This window comes from Anopheles coluzzii, chromosome 2 (assembly GCF_943734685.1).
Source record: "Anopheles coluzzii chromosome 2, AcolN3, whole genome shotgun sequence".
Lineage (NCBI taxonomy): Eukaryota > Metazoa > Arthropoda > Insecta > Diptera > Culicidae > Anopheles > Anopheles coluzzii.
The window spans coordinates 58,838,208-58,855,670 of NC_064670.1; the positions used below are offsets into that span (position 1 = coordinate 58,838,208).

General features: G+C 38.0%; 3 protein-coding genes across 3 annotated transcripts; 1 reads left to right on the forward strand and 2 right to left on the reverse strand.

Moving 5' to 3' along the window:
• Nucleotides 1–1,339: 1,339 nt before the first annotated feature.
• LOC125906445 (uncharacterized) lies at nucleotides 1,340–6,734 on the reverse strand. The gene has a single exon (XM_049605251.1). It carries the CDS (start codon nucleotides 2,826–2,828, stop codon nucleotides 1,707–1,709), a length of 1,122 nt encoding a protein of 373 aa, XP_049461208.1. The 5' UTR covers nucleotides 2,829–6,734; the 3' UTR covers nucleotides 1,340–1,706.
• Nucleotides 6,735–12,130: 5,396 nt separating this feature from the next.
• Nucleotides 12,131–12,901, forward strand: LOC120948063 (coiled-coil domain-containing protein 12). Its single transcript, XM_040364041.2, has 2 exons — nucleotides 12,131–12,452; nucleotides 12,512–12,901. Exons 1-2 carry the CDS (start codon nucleotides 12,319–12,321, stop codon nucleotides 12,867–12,869), a joined length of 492 nt encoding a protein of 163 aa, XP_040219975.2. The 5' UTR covers nucleotides 12,131–12,318; the 3' UTR covers nucleotides 12,870–12,901.
• LOC120948056 (spindle assembly abnormal protein 6 homolog) lies at nucleotides 12,895–15,003 on the reverse strand. Its single transcript, XM_049605243.1, has 3 exons — nucleotides 14,721–15,003; nucleotides 13,464–14,631; nucleotides 12,895–13,352 (listed from the first exon to the last, which is right to left on the reverse strand). The coding sequence occupies exons 1-3, from the start codon at nucleotides 14,889–14,891 to the stop codon at nucleotides 13,267–13,269; spliced, it is 1,425 nt and encodes a 474-aa protein (XP_049461200.1). The 5' UTR covers nucleotides 14,892–15,003; the 3' UTR covers nucleotides 12,895–13,266.
• Nucleotides 15,004–17,463: the final 2,460 nt, after the last annotated feature.

Consider the following 17,463-nt stretch of genomic DNA (forward strand, 5'->3'; position numbering starts at 1 on the left):
AACACAGCACCCACTCCATAAGGTGATGCATCTGTAGCTAATACGATAGGAAGATTAGGGTTATAATGAACTAACACTCTTTCAGTTTGCATTTCCTTTTTCACATGGGTAAATGCTTTATTGCAATGCTCGTCCCATACATAAGGTATTTCATCCTTTAAGAGATTATTCAGAGGATAAATAACTGTACTTAAATGTGGGAAGAAACGACCATAATAGTTAATTAATCCCAGGAACGAACGTAACTGATCTTTGTTTCTTGGGATAGGCATATCTTGTATGGCTTTAATTTTCGTATTCAGTTTATGTATGCCATGCTTATCTACTACATATCCGCAATATTCTATCTGGTCTTCGAAAAAGCAACATTATTTACTCTTAAATTGTATTTTTCCAATCTTTTCAAAACTTCTTCCAATCTTTGTAAATGCATTTCGTCATTTGGGCCTGTAATCCGAATATCATCAATGAATGCAGTCACCCCTGGTATGCCTTGGAGGATTTGCTCAATCAACCTTTGAAATATTGCTGGAGCCGATGCTACTCCATACATCAATCTAGTGGGGCGAAATAGTCCTTTATGTGTCGATAATGTTAATATTTCGCGACAACAAGGGTTTACCTCCAATTGAAGATAAGCTTGGGAGAGATCTATTTTTGAAAATTTGTCTCCCCCGGCCACATTTGCAAATAATTCTTCTACAGTCGGAAGCGGGTGTTCGTCAATTATTAAATTTGGGTTTACCGTGATTTTATAATCCCCGCATAATCTAACATTCCCTCCCGATTTTTTTACTGGGACAATAGGAGTAGCCCATTCGGAATGATCCACTTTTTCCAGGACATTTTCTGAAACTAGTTTATCAATTTCTTTGCTCACAGCATCCCGCACCGCAAATGCGACAGGCCTAGCCTTGAATAAAACTGGCTTTGCATCTTGACGTAGAGCTAATGAAGCTTGTAAATTTTCAATTTTTCCTAATCCTGAACTAAAGACTTTGGGATATTTGTTGAATAGGTTTTCTAAATTTGAGCTTGTAGTAGATTTTTCCGAGGAGCAATAGGATACTTCATAGTTGGTTTTTAGAAATTCGTTTAGGTTTAAATTTATAGTCTTTATCCAGTTACGCCCAAGCAGAGGATTCCTTTCTGATTCCGTAACAAGTAGTGGTAAAAAAGTTTCTACACTATTAATTATAGCCTTCACCTTGGTTTCACCTAGCACATTTATCACACCATCACCAGTGGCGGATTTAGGGTGTTGGGGGCCCTAAGCGTTAAAAGCAGTGGAGGCCCCACGGTTGGTGTCGAGCGGGGGGGGGGGGGGGGGGGGGGGGGGTGCATAATGCTGCATTAAGTTTTGAATCAAACACACTTTAATGATTTGTTGGCGGGGGGGGGGGGCTCAGAATCCCTGTACTGGGTCCCTATAGTTTATGAGTCCCTTCATCCATGAGGCCCCTATCTAGCACAGAAGATCTCGCTGAGACTACTGTACACACTCTTCTATATGCAGGAATTACCATACACGGGGCCCCTACATTGACGGGGCCCCCCGCGGCCGCTCAGTCCGCGCACCGTTAAATCCGCCACTAACCATCACAATAACTTTTCAATTTGACGTTACTTTTTTTTGTTATTATGTTAGGAAAATAATTTAATCTATCCCTGTTACTAATAAGGGATACTGGAGAGCCAGTGTCCACCTAAAAAATAAGTTTTCTGTCGGAAATCTCCATTTCTAGCAAAAACATACCAGCCATATTTTGTATTGTTCTCATGTCGAACACGTGCACGATGTTGGCGTCATCGTCTGCGGGAAGCTCAGAGCTGCATTCTAGTGTGTGTACACTCGAACGATTTACTTTTGTCCGGCATACTTTTGCAAGATGCCCCATCTTATTGCAATGATTGCAAATTGTCTTCAAGTGTCGGCACTTATCCGCAAGATGGTCTCCATCCCCACACCGATAGCAAGATACTTTCCGTTGAGTTGACGCCGGCTTGCTTTTCTTTTTATTCGCAGCAATGATGTGCTGAACTGGATATGGAGTAACGGTGCCTTGTATCTCATCTGTACCTCGGTTAGACATTTCCATGCCGAAAGCTATGTCCTTTGCTTTAGCCAATGTCAGGTCACGTATCTCGAGCAGCCGCGATTGTATCGCACGGTTTTGAAGTCCGAACATGAATTGATTTCGCAAGGCTTTGTCAAGGTAATCGCCAAAACTACAAGTTTGAGCAAGCTTTTCTAATTCCATCAAATATGTGCTCAGTGATTCATTTTCGCGTTGTTTTCGGTTTGCAAACTTGAAATTTTCCAAAATTTCCAATGGATTTGGATTAAAATGCTCTTTGAGGATGGCAACAATTTCTTCGAACGTTTTTGTTTGCGGTTCATCATTCTTTAGCTTGTTGCACAATACATCGTAGGTCGTACTACCCATGTAATGAAGGAGGTAATCGCGTTTGTCTTCTTCGGGAACACGATGAATTTTGAAAGCAATCTGTAGTCTTTCTAGCCATCTTTGGATTTTGCAGTTTGTTGGGTCGAATGGTTCAAACACGAACATTCCCGACATCTTCTTTGTAGCAGTAGCAGTTGTTATTTCAGCAGTATTGTCGGATCTTGTAAGGCCAGTATTAGAAGGATCAACAGTAGCAGTAGCAACAGCAGCAGCCGCAGCAGCAGCAAAAGAACAACCAATGCCCGCTGGATTTATCGGCGGAAGAGTTTCTGTAGAGTTATCAGCATCAGCAGCCTTTGCAGCGGAGCGGGTGATGATTGAATAAGCAGCAGAACCAGCTTCCCTTGGTGGAGATGCCATGAATACAAACACAGCACAGTTTCGATTTGTACGGCTTTGTTCTATGAGCAATGTAGCACGCGTAATGCTCGTTCTTCCTCGTCGCCAATTTATCGTAATTATGATGTATGAACTTTTATTTCCGTGGTATTCTGCTTACAAACGTTCTTCGTGTGTGCAAAGTGACGCTTCTTTTCTTGGCGCACTTTTCTCCCATTCCCCCGTTTGACGGTTCTTGACAGCTACCTCCTGTCAGGTTGGCTCATACGATAACTTGCTGTACGTGCTGGTTATGACAAACAGTACACATCATAAATAATAACAAGCACAATACACACTATATATACTCGGCCGCGCGCCAGCCGTACCGTGCCCTGCCGGGAGCCTTGCTCGACCGGCTGCTCGCAACACTTGCTTGTCCGAGCGCACAACACACACTAAGCGGCCCGCGCTTAGTGTGCGTACGACAGTGTGCGTGACACACTGTCGTCCCCTGGACATTGACCAGTGGCAGCACAACTACCACGGCAAGTCCAGGGGTCGGCACGGCTGCCCACAACAATATAGATTTTTGCTCGGAAAGTCAGAAGGCTATATAGGTCATGATAAGATAAAACTTGTCGAAACACATTGCAAGAAAAGGATAGCAATATAATGATGAGTTGTAATACGCCATCTATTGATCAAACCAATAAAGCTGTGGAGCTTTCATTTTTTTCTATGGATATTCAATTTTCCAGTCGTTTAAGCTTAATCTGTGGCGCTTGGGTATACAGGTGGGCTTATCCCAAGGTGTATGAATTTAGAAGGCTGATTTTTATCGCTTCTGCTTCTGAATGAAGATTGTAAGAGTATTTTGAGTATTAGTCAAGCCTCCAGAAAGCTTGTTGCAGCAAAAGTTTTCACTCGTTCTGTCAAAAAGTGATGTTCAAAATTGGTTATGAAAAAATTCTATGAGACCACCTGGACTACATACACTTTGATTCCACATTCCACCACCTGATCTCTTTGATGCACCTTGGGATAAACGATAAACAACACCGTGTTTTCGAGCAGGTACTTGAATCTAATTTTAGCTTTTAGGCTAAAATTTTCTAGACTGAAAATCGCAGGCTAGTTTTTTGTGTGGTTTTGTATGGAGTTTTGGCTACCTCGTGGGTAGACCACTTTTTATTTGGATTCCCAAGATGTCACAAAATACAATGTTTTACAATGTCTTTATCACGCGTTACGCAGTTACGGGAGCACGTCCACTAGCGGATGAGAACGAAAAGAGAAGAGAACGCGTGGTGGGAACGACGGCTTTTTATAATCTTTTTAACGGGAAATAGTTTAGTCTGGCTAAGTTGATAACTATTGCTCGAATTAGGGTGCTCGAATAACTTTTCTTTTCGTTTCTTTCCAGCTTTCTATATCTCTTCTCTCATCTATTTCCAGCTTTCTTCTATCTCTTTCTCCTTCTTCTTGTTTCCTCTATCAAAATTTCGTTTCAGGAGAACTGCCTTACGGGCTTGGAGTGGTGACCAACGATGCAGACACCCCATTGCCCACCCGAAGCGTGGGCGATAGGACCAAAGGGACCGCGTCGCACCACGGAAAGCAGCGTAATAAGCAGAATCAGCAGACCAGATCGCCGCAGAAGATGCGTCGTGACCCAGGGTGCAACCGCACACACGACTCCGCATGAAGTAATACGCACCACAAGCGTACCGGCCGAGTTGGGTGAGTCGGAGAGGGGGATGGAATATGCTCACTCTTCGTTAACAAAAAAAAAAAAAAAAAAAAGGTGCTCGAATAAGGTTCATATTCATATTCATTAGGGTGCTCGAATTAGGGTGCTTGAATTAGGGTGTTCGAATTAGAGTGCCCGATATTTTGAATTGACGGTTGACGTCAGCTCCGGACTGTGGTGAGGCTATAACGTGGTCGCCACAGAGTGTTTACATGATTTCAGCCTCCAACTGTCAAACTCCATACAAAAAACTAACTAGAATCGTGAAGGCCCCCAATATTAGATTTTTCGCACAAATCATATGAAATAAATGAGTAAGTGTATAAAAGTGCTAAATAAAATCAAAAACTTTGAGTATTGAATAGTATTTTATTCAAAAAATGAGAAATTCGACATACGCGGATATTCGAGTTACGCGGATTCGCCGGGAACACAGAAACCGCGTAACTCGGGAACAGACTATACAAAAAATGAGTTTTTTTTCGCTACCCAAGTGACATTTGCTCGAAATCGTTTTACCATATCTGCTCGATTAGTGCTCGATACGCCTGAAAATGTGGATTTGTGTGTGATCAAGTGTGTTGAAAGCGCCAAGATTTGGCGTGATCGTAAATTAGACGTTCCTCTATCGATGAACGATGCCGTCGAGCTCATTTCTCATTCATAGCTATGGTTTTTTGATTAAAAACAAAAGCTAATTTTATGTGACGTTATTCTATAAAAATGGGTATTATTTAAGTATAAAATGCCCAAGTGACATTAGCCCGAAATTGTTTTCCCATATCTGCTCGATTAGTAATCGATACGCCTGAAATTGTGGATTTGTGTGTGATCAAGTGTGTTGAAAGCGCCAAGATTTGCTGTGATCGTAGATTAGACGTTCCTCTATCGATGGACGATGCCATCGAGCTCATTTTTCATTCATGACTATGGTTTTTTGATGAAAAACAAAAGCTAATTTTATGTGACACTATTCTATAAAAATGGGTATTATTTAAGTATAAAATGGGTACATGACCAACTATAACGATAGCAAACATCGTTTCCAGGCGAATATATAAGAAAGTAACGAAACAGCCGCATCACATTTGATTTTAAAGGACTTTTTCGAAATTCCCTTAAACTGGTGCAGTTTAAGGGAAGTTTAAGGCTCCAGTTTAAGGAAATTTGCTCGAATTCCCGATTATTCGTGCTATATAATGTCAGCTGGGTATACAGTGCAGCGCCGTTTATCCGGAAATTTTTTATCCGGCTTTCCGTTTATCCGTGCTATTGAGAAATGACAGTTCAATACAAAAATGACATTGGGCTATGAGGAGCTATATTTGAAAAAGCGGTTATAAAAGCACATTGTCATAACAAAAACACTGTAATTCATGGCAAATTTTTAAAATTCTTTTTCGAAAAACATGAAGTTAATAAAAACTGGGTTATTTTTATCAAAAAATAAGAAAAATTTCCAAAAAATAACCAGGAATTGGTGATAAAATACAGTGGAGCGCCGTTTATCCGGATACCTTTTATCCGGTTTTCCGTTTATCCGTGCTGTTGAGAAATGACAGTTCAATACAAAAGTGATATTGCGTTATGAGGAGGATATTTGAAAAAGCGGTTAAAAGAGCACATTGTCATAACAAAAACCACTATAATTAATGGCAAATTTTAAGTATTCGCTTTGTAAAAATATGAAGTTAATAAAAACTGAGTTATTTTTATCAAAATATAAGATAAATTTCCAAAACATAACCAGAAATTGGTGATAAAATACAGTGGAGCGCCGTTTATCCGGGCTTCTCGGGACTTGACCTCGCCCGGATAAGCGAATAACACGGATAATGAGTAAAATGATATATTTTATCACCAATTCATGGTTATGATTTGGAATTTTTCTTATTTTTTGATAAAAATAACCCAGTTTTTACTAACTTCATGTTTTTCCAAAGAGAATATTTAAAATTTGCCATGCATTATAGTGTTTTTGTAATGACAATGTGCTCTTATAACCGCTTTTTTAAATATCCTCCTCATAACGCAATGTCACTTTTGTATTGAACTGTCATTTCTCAACAGCACGGATAAACGGAAAGTCGGAAAAAAGGTACCCGGATAAACGGCGCTCCACTGTATATCATTTGACTCATTATCCGTGATATTCGCTTCTCCGGACAAGGTCAAGTCTCGAGAAGCCCGGATAAACGGCGCTCCACTGTATGTCATTTGACTCATTATCCGTGTTATTCGCTTATCCGGGCGAAGTCAAGTACGGAGAAGCCCGGATAAACGGCGCTCCACTGTAATTTCAACTCTACTTTATTCATCAATACTGTTATGTGATGAGGGATGAGGTTTTCATCAACCGCAATACAGTCTTTCCCCGAGTTACGCGACACTCGAGTTACGCGAATTCGAGTTACGCGAATTTTTATTTTTGACAGTTCAGATGTCAAATCAGTACAATTTTCTCCATCAATTGTCAAATGAAAAATAATTACCGATAAATAACCAAATTTTGTACACCAATTGCATCAAATAAGTATTAAATTACATAAATGAACTAACTTCAATCAAAAATTATGATAAATAAAGTATATTTTTGCTGTAACATGTGATATTCGACTTACGCGAAAATCCGAGTTACGCGAATGTCTCCGGAACGCATTATTCGCGTAACTCGGGGAAAGACTGTAATTCTTAGAACAGCATTCTTTTACTTACCCACTGCTGCTATTCATGCGAGAACAGTACAGTTGTTCGCAATGTTGTATGTTTCACTAGCAAAAGACCAATGGCAGGCCCCAGTGCCTGTTTAAGAGGCGAAAGAACTCCGTTGGAGCCAAAGCCTCTATAAACTATCCAAACAACAGCAACCCAGGGCCTGTCACCGGCGTACGGGAAAGTTCACCGGATCGAACGTGTAAATTTAATTTGTCTCCGACTTCTGTCGTGGCCGCTGTGAACTGTAGTGGTAGGCTTGATTTTGCTATGTGAATTTTAAACTGTTACCCATCTTATTCAGAAAGTATGGCCCGTCGAAGAATAACTGATTTATAATAATTAGCGAAAGTCAACGGATGGCAACATGGCCTTCAACACTGATGAATACGAAGCAATGGGGCCCCCGCTAACTCAAGTTAGGAGATCATTGGTATAGTGCATAGGAAAAATAAGTTGTTCGAGTTAGTTTTTAGTTTAAGAATAATTCGAAAATGGCTTGCGCCCGTTAGAGCCAACGAGGCTTTGGCTAGTGAATTAATAAACTACCGAACTTCAAAATAATTACTTTTATGTGAAAACAGTTTTTCGCGTATCCTTCTTTTTGGTCTAATATTTAATTTAATTTAATTCCAGGCAGATTAAGTCGCAATACGAGCATATTTTACTAAAGTGTATTGTTCATATCAATTATCAAAGATAAAAATAACGCTATAATCCTTATATGGACGTATTATGCAGAAAATCTTCTTCCACTGTGTCTTGTAAATAAATTGGGGAAGTGTACTGCATAGCTTTTTTCTTCTTTTGCAGCAACTGAATGATTAGATGTTGTTCATCGGCGATCCCTTTCTTGTATGCTTCATACATTTGCTTCAGCTTCTGAATTCGATGCTTTCTTGCTTCATACTCTTTGAAGATAGAGCAATTGTTTTTTATAAAATGATCCATTTTGCCATTTTGGAATTGGTAGATTCTTCCAATTTTCCCAAGTTGATGTGCATGGTTCAAAAAGTATTCTTTAACATTCAATGGTAAATCCTGATTCATTTGCATAGTATAGCACAGTTTCCCACAAATGGTACAATCCTCTGAGTTCCGAGCGCACTTTCGGCAAAATATATGACTACAGGATGTTATGTAGAAATCCAACATTCCAGCGGTTCGTTGTTCGTGACAGACTTCACAAAATACGTACATCAGCGTAATTGTTGGTCAATACTAAAAAATACTTGATTTTACGTGAACGTCTTTTGACCAAGTAATAGAGTTTGAGGCAACGAGGGTAATGATTGGTATGACATAGTTTATGCGTGAAATAAGCCCTACTTCAAAACCAAGGTGTATTAGGGCGGTGGCAACGCTCATCGGATGCGATTTTATCGGACGAGATTTATATGGGATTTGACAGAAAACGTCGGACGTGCGATTTCGTCGTCCGACGTTATCAGTCAAATTCAAGGATAATGTATTTAGTAGGTTGATTTTTAACGCTTTTGCTGGGCGACATTGTGGGAGATATCTGGCACCTTCTACATACAAATTTCATTACCCCGCACCAACCCTCCACGATTTTTATACCAGAGCCCAAAGTGGATTTAAAAATATCAGGTGGTGGAATCTAGAGTATTTTGACAATTCGTCACTTGACGTCAGGTCTCCAGGGTTCAAACATTGTTTACATTTTTTTAAATGGTTCATTTAATTTTTCTACCACTTTTTCTCGATTAAATATTCTTTAAAAATATATGTTGGGCTTTGCGAGTTCTTATTTAACATTAAAATATAGATTTAAGTGTGTTATTTTGTGTTATTTCGTAAAATTATTCTATAATTCATTGTGTTTGCGACATTTTTGAGGATAAAAACTAATGAATTACTTTTTTTCAATTGTCGCATTAAGGGCGGTGGCAACGCTCATCGGATGCGATTTTATCGGACGAGACTTGTATGAGATTTGACAGATAACGTCGGACGACGAAATCGCACGTCCGACGTTATCTGTCAAATCCCATATAAATCTCGTCCGATAAAATCGCATCCGATGAGCGTTGCCACGGGCCTAATTCTTCATTATATACGAGTCGTGTGGACAATTTACATAAGATTAGAACTCATACTCACATGATTTTACATTTCGTGCATAAATAAATCGTCAAATCTTTTGTTAATATATCTCATTTTTTCGATTAAATCAAAAGAAACACAAACATGCACGTAGTAACAAAGAAATCTTTTCTATTTGCTATGCTTTGTGTGCGGAAACCATTGTTTAACGGTTTTAAAATGACGTAAAGTCCCTTAACTATGGCGACCCCCCAAAGGCCCTTATCCACTACCTGATATAATTAATCCACCTCCCAAATAGCCAGCTCGTACTTTATAGCTGATTTAGGGCTGTTTAACGAAAAATCGTTCCGATGTCGTACTTTGTGGCTGATTAAGAGATAGACGGTACTTTGCGGAACTATGGAGCTTTTTAACAGGCACATGGTACTCTTTGGAACTTTGCGGCTGATTACCACTATGTGTAGGGTTCACGATGGAACTTGAAGGCTTGTTAAGAAACGGTACTGAACTTGGTGGAACTTTATAGCTTTTTAATGCATGACATCGGTTCAAGGTGGCTCTTGTCAAAGTGTCAAAGACGGACGACGGCAATAATCTCATTGCTGCTGCACAAGTTAGATTCGTTAATTGAAGAATGAATATTGAGGGAAGTGATTGTGAATTATCAGTAAATTGTGTAAAATTTTTGTAATTCATCAATACAAAAGATAAAAAAAAAATACATATGTGTTTAAACCAAACAAATTTTGTTGTTTATTTCATCGATGACGCTTGCTTGAAAATAAAACACAAAGAAAAATAATCCCTGGCATCGTGGCATAAGGAAGCTGCTTAGGCGCTGTTTGAAAGTCCCACATAGAACTTTGATGCTGTTTATCTACTGCAAAAGGCGAATTAGAGCAGCGATCTTTAGCGTGCCAAAATGAGCTGCTTAAGCAATTCTGGCTATTTGGGAACCATCGCAGGTCATCTTGAACCTGCGTTCCGCGTTCCGTTCTTTTTCTCCAGATTAGCAGGTTCGTTCCGTTCCTCAATTTTCGGAACTATTCCCATCACTAGTGGGTATCAACACCAACGACCATTACTCAAATCTCACTTGCTTCAGTGCTGGTGGTTTCCGTTGGAGTTTAGTATTTAAACAATCGTATCGCCGTTCTAGTTCTAGCGAAATACAAATCATTTTCGGGGATAGTGAACACACGTGAAGGATGAACCCATGCAAAAAAGAGCTAAAAATAGAAATGAACATTCGGATTCATTCCCTTCCCTCATATTCCAATTTATGCTCATGCTTCATCCTTGATGCTACCAACCACATCGCTAATTCTACTTCGAATCACTTTGCCAGTTGCGCCATCATATTATTATTCATGATCGTGCTATTTGCTTGTTTTGTTGTATGAAGGGGTACTGATACTAAATGAATTAAAAGAAATAAATAAAACAATAAAAATAACACATTGACTATTAAACACGCATTTCTAACAATGAGTAAAGGGGTCTGAAGTTACTGGAGCTGCATGTTTTAAAAAGAAATCAAAACTTTTAATCATCAATGAAAACAATACAAATGGAATTGAACTCATGTCGACCATGGAACAAACATTACACCATTACCATTTGACCATTACTTGTTCATGAACATGAATCGTTATCTATCAGTTTTAAACCCTTCAAATATAGCACAATGAACAAAGAGATGTGTAAAAGTTCATCGATGCGTGTGAGAGAGTAGAGCTGATGAATTGAAAGAGATGGCATGAGATTATGTTCATTATCCCCGAAAAATTTCGCTTGGATTCATCGATGCGTGTGATAGAGTAGACAAAGAGATGAATAGATGATGAATAGAAAGAGATGGCATGAGTTTATGTTCATTATCCCCGAAAAATTTCGCTTGGGTTCATCGATGCGTGTGAGAGAGTAGACAAAGAGATGAATAGATGATGAATAAAAAGAGATGGCATGAGTTTATGTTCATTATCCCCGAAAAATTTCGCTTGGGTGCATCGATGCGTGTGAGAGAGTAGACAAAGAGATGAATAGATGATGAATAGAAAGAGATGGCATGAGTTTATGTTCATTATCTCCGAAAAATTTCGCTTGGGCTGTCACCGTTCAAATAAACATAGAGTGACAACCGCGCGCGCGACGAAAAATAGCTCAAAATTTAACTCTGTGTAGATAAAAGTAGCTCATTTGACTCAGTCAACCAACTTGTTTTTTATTTGAAAACACACAAAAATAGGTTAAAATGTGTTCAAATCTATTTGTTGCGTTTGGCATTAATCTGGATTGTAAGCAAAGTAGATAATTCGATTATTTCGGATGAAGCAAAATTGCCGCGCGCGACGAGTAGCTCTGTTTGCAAAATTGAGCTACTTTTTTCTGCGCGCGACGTTTTCGCTGCATGTCTATTTGGATGGTGAGGTGAAATATACAGCGAAATGAACTATTTGACCGTCCAAATAGACATACAGCGAAAACGTCGCGCGCGACAAAAAGTAGCTCAATTTTGCAAACATAGCTACTCGTCTCGCGCGACATTTTTGCTTCATCCTAAATAATCGAATTTTCTACTTTGCTTACAATCCAGATTAAAGCCAAACGCAACAAATAGATTTGAACACATTTTAACCTATTTTTGTGTGTTTTCAAATAAAAAACAAGTTAGTTGACTGAGTCAAATGAGCTACTTTGATCTACACCGAGTTAAATTTTGAGCTATTTTTCGTCGCGCGCGCGGTTGTCGCTATATGTCTATTTGGACGGTGAAATGTCAATTTGCTCTGAAGCACTTCACCTCCTAATATCCAAAAATCTTGATGGCAACACGCCAAACGCTAAGAAGATACCTCCTCTATATTCCACCTTGGTGAAATGTACAATTTACTGAAGCTCCTTCCCACTTTGGTTGTAAGCTGAGTTCAAGCAGTGTTGCTATTATTTTGAAAATAAGTTCTCATGAAATGATAGTTAAATGAAATAACATTTGAAATGGCCAATGTAATTGGAAGGCTTCAGGAAGAAGCACTCAAGCGCAAGAATCGATTAAAGGAATTGCGCCACAAACGAAATCACGAAGAACTACAGCAGATAATGGTCAACGAAGTGAGTGCTAATATACCAAAGTGAGTACCTTTTATTTGGCACATTTTAACTAGACAACTAACAGTATTTTGTTTTATAGGCCCGTTTTTCGGAATTATAAACATGTAACTGAATATGAAATCCAGGAATCCTCAGCTATCGCTAATCAAGCTGGAATTGTTGAAAAACAAATCGACGTACAGCTTGAGATGATGACAACACCTATTGTCATTGATGAGATTGACATTGTTAACCTTGCCCCGCGTAAACCCGACTGGGATTTGAAAAGAGATGTTTCTAAAAAGTTGGAAAAATTAGATCGTAAAACACAAAAAGCCATTGCAGAAATTATACGCGATCGGCTCATAGCCGGGCAAGAGCAGGATATACTAAAAGCAGTAAATGTGGCTACCTCAGCCCCCTCCGTTGCATTAAATGAAAATCATACTGACAATTAATAAAGGAACAGTTTAAATTGTTGCCTTGTAAATGATGCATTAAGTTAAGTATTTATTTTGGCCCTAAACAACATAATTTTTTATCGATAGGATTGAGTGACAATGTAAGTGTTGCAATTTCTTAAGTTAACAGATACTGAATATATTACATGTGTCATCATATTACTCCTACTGTGTAACATTACAATTCAGCCACGATGGAGTTCCTGAATAATTAGGACGTAGTGTGATTACCATCTTCATCGTCATCTCGTGTCTGAACGGACTTACGGGCCCAAGTAAGCCGGTTACGTGGCCTAAAGCCTGAACGGTCTCTAAATGTGTAAGGCATCAATCATGAGCATCACATTATTTATCGTTGAATAAAACAACAACATTTCTTCTATTCCATGATGAGCTACTCATCATCATATTTACATGCTACACAGGGCGCTGTTTCTACGTTAGGATTATTGGACAGCATGAGTATCATATCGTTAATTTCTGTAAAGTGAAAAAAGAAACAAAATTATGTTCATTATAAGAAAATTAAAGTTACAGTAATAAAAGCATTTATATAATGCATAACTATTGAATAGGCATGGAAATACTTACTTTTGCGATATTTTTCTTCTATTATATTTGTAGTTTCTTTAATGCGCCCAACAATTTCAGCATATTCTTCATTGCAAGATTTGTTTCTCATATGTTCTTGTTGTATAGCTGTTACAGTATTGCTCAATTCCGTTATTCTTTTATCCTTTTCAAGCAACAATTTTTCTTGACGCTTTGCGATATCTGTTCGCAAATCGAGTTTGCTTTTTAATTTAATATTCTCCTTGTTAAGATTATTTATCACTAAAGAAGCATTTGCCAGTTCATCAGTCGTCAGTTGTAGAGCATGCTTTTTTGTTTGACATATATTCTTTTCCGCTTCCAATTCTGCCTCTAATTCGGACCGTTGCTTCTCGGCTATCTTTAGTTTACTCTGCATTTCAATCAATTGTCGTTTTAAATCCGTTACTACTATCTCGGATCGGGATTCTCGACACTGTTGTGATGTAATATTAGCTTGTAACCGATCTAATTCTTCTTTCAATTGAACAGTTTGTCCCCGTAGCTTTACATTTTCTTCGCGATATGCTTCAAAACGCTTTGATTCTTGAACTATGCGTTCTGTGCGCTCATAGGTTTCCTTCGTTAACTGGTCTATTTTCTCTTGCATGCTACTGATGATTGATTTAAGTCGACACTCTTCAGTGTCCTTGTTTTCATTGAGCATTTTAATTGTTTGCAACAGGCGATTAACTTCTTCCGTATTTCTGTTAAATATTAAATTTTCTTGTTCCTCCATTTTGCCACTTAAGGATTTCACTTCTTTTTTTAGTTTGTCGATTGTATTGTTTTTCTTATCTATCTCCATCTGAAACTGCTGTACCTGAGATGAGTGTGTTGTTGCCTGTTCTTGCAGAGCTTGGAGCGATTGATTTATATGAAAGAGTACGATATCGGTTGTTGCTTTTTCCATCGGAACAAACAAATGGGTTAAATTCTTAAATGAACTTTTCTCGAATATTTGCAACATATAACAGTTGTTTTCAGATAAAAGTGCTAAATGCAATTCTTCCCGCTTGCAACTGTCGAGAATTTTGATCAAATGGTCGACAAACCCTTGGAATGTAACGTGCAGTGATTGTTCTGCTCTTATGCGTTCGTATGCCGCGTTGTCAATGGTACTGATGAGCATTTTAGATTGATCGTTTACTTGAATCATTCGGATTTGCTAGAAGAATTAAATATATGGTTAATCCATCAGTCATTTAAAAACACAGAACTTAAATTCAACTAAAGATACTTCAAACTCAAACATACAATAAGGTGTTGGAGATCTATTTGTTCAACAATCATGTAAAAATATTGTTGACTGCGTACTCCTACATTCTCAACGTTAATCGGTAATGGTACCACAGGAAATAACACTTTCACACATCGTCTGTGATGACTGTCAATAAATTTAAGATCAATTTGTGATGCTTTATGCATTGTTAAGAAAATATTAAAAGAGAAAAGATAGAATTATTTGTTTACGTATAAGCAAAGTGTATGTAGATCAGGTAGAATCGTTCAAGGTCGTGAAATAGATGCGATCAAGGTGTACGCATTTAGAAGGTTCTTTTTACCGCTTCTGCTGGGTGACATTGCACTATGGAGCGGCATCGAACATATCGCGTTTGAAAGTCATTTTTCTACTGTATCGTCGAGATTGTCTAAAAAATGTGATTTGTGTGCTGAAATATTCCAAAATAAATTTAGACCACAGAAAGGCGAAATTGCAATTATAATTAAAACACATAACAAACATAAAATAAAGTTTAATATTTTTCATTTTTGCAGTATGGTTTATGAAAAATGGTCTTAAAGTTAGAAGTTCGTAAACATCCTTAAAGCTTTTAACTGTAGTAACATTTTCCATGTGTAGAAAATATATAAGGCCGAAAATACACGGACCGGAATTTCGCGGCCGCGGAATTCCGCTTGCCGAAAAATATATTGATATGACAGTTCGGGAAAGTTGCTGTTGACACTTTGTATATGGGTTTGACAGCAGGCGGAATTCCGCGGCCGCGAAATTCCGGTCCGTGTATTTTCGGCCTAATAATGAAAATATACATAAATAAATTATTTCAATGATATAAAATTTTTATCTATTCAATTTGTGTTTCTGGCCATTTTGAATGAAAATTACTTTTGATGCTAGGGCTCCTTTTTAAAGCGATAAATGAGGTTAATAAATATTTTAAAAAATTTCATTATCCTGTTTTACCAACAGTTCGGTAAATAAACACATTACAGTGGAGCGCCGTATATCCGTGTACCTTTTATCCGGCTTTCCGTTTATCCGTGCTGTTGATAAATGACAGTTCAATACCCAAGCGCCACAGATTAAGCTTAAACGACTGGAAAATTGAATATCCATAGAAAAAAAATGAAAGCTCCACAGCTTCATTGGTTTGATCAATAGATGGCGTATTACAACTCATCATTATATTGCTATCCTTTTCTTGCAATGTGTTTCGACAAGTTTCATCTTATCATGACCTATATAGGCTTCTTACTTTCTGAGCAAAAATCTATATGAATGGTCGTGCGGTCAGATACGTGGGTATCAACACCAACGACCATTCCTCAAATCTCACTTGCTTCAGTACTGGTGGTTTCGGTTGGAGTTTAGTATTTAAACAATCGTATCGTAATCGTAATACAAAACCATACAATAGTACAGAGGAAATGAGAAAGCTTTCCTCCAAGCGATGAAGGTCAACTGGTTGGGGTATCCCACCAACAGATAGCGCCACCAGCTTTTTCGCTATTTTTAGAATGCATGAGTCGTTTGCCGTCTGCTAAACGAAGTCTTTCTATATTCCGTTTAGGTAGAGAACTTGAGTCGTTTAGAAGCCGTTTAGTGGTCGTTTATTGGATTTGTGGCACTTGGGTTATTAAATTATAATTAAAACACAAGTTTAATATTTTTCATTGTTGCACTATGGTTTATGAAAAATGGTCTTTAAGTTAGAATTTCGTAAACATCCTTAAAGCTTTTAATTGGAGTAACATTTCCAATGTGTAGAAAATAAAAAATAATGAAAATACAATGGAACGTCGATTATCCGGGCAGCTCGGGACTGGGCGTTTGCCGGTTAATCGATTTGCACGGATAATGGTCCAAGAAATGTCAAATTCATATAAAAATTAAATAATCCACTAGTTTTATGATAAATTCCCCTTGAATCCATCGAAAAATCGTTAGAAGAATATTATTTTACAGTAGAACGTCGATTATCCGGGGACGGATTAACCGGCGGGCGGCTTAACCGTGCGCATGAATTTGACAGTTGGCCAATCGTGGCGAATATTTTCTGCGATGATCAGCTTTGTAAAAACATGTGTTGTGGAGCTATCTAGAGTCTAGTGATATTTTTTAATTTCATTTTTGATGAAAAACAATTGTTAAATCTATTGTTATTGCTTCAAAAACTATTCTATCAGTGATCAATTGATTGATTTAAAATGAATTTTTAGTAAAACCAGTAAATTTTACAATTTTATATGAATTTGACATTTCTTGAACCATTATCCGTGGAAATCGATTAACCGGCATCCGCCCGGTCTCGAGCTGCCCGGATAATCGACGTTCTACTGTAATTAATAACTATAGGTTTAACAACTGTTCATGAACAAAAATAACCCAAATAGCCAGAATTGCTTAAGCAGCTCATTTTGGCACGCTAAAGATCGCTGCTCTAATTCGCCTTTTGCAGTAGATAAACAGCATCAAAGTTCTATGTGGGTCTTTCAAACAGCGCCTAAGCAGCTTCCTTATGCCACGATGCCAGGGATTATTTTTCTTTGTGTTTTATTTTCAAGCAAGCGTCATCGATGAAATAAACAACAAGATTTGTTTCGTTTAAACACATATGTATATTTTTAAATCTTTTGTATTGATGATTACACAAAATTTGACACAATTTAATGATAATTCACAATCACTTCACTCAATATTCATTCTTCAATTAACGAATCTAACTTGTGCAGCAGCAATGAGATTATTGCCGGA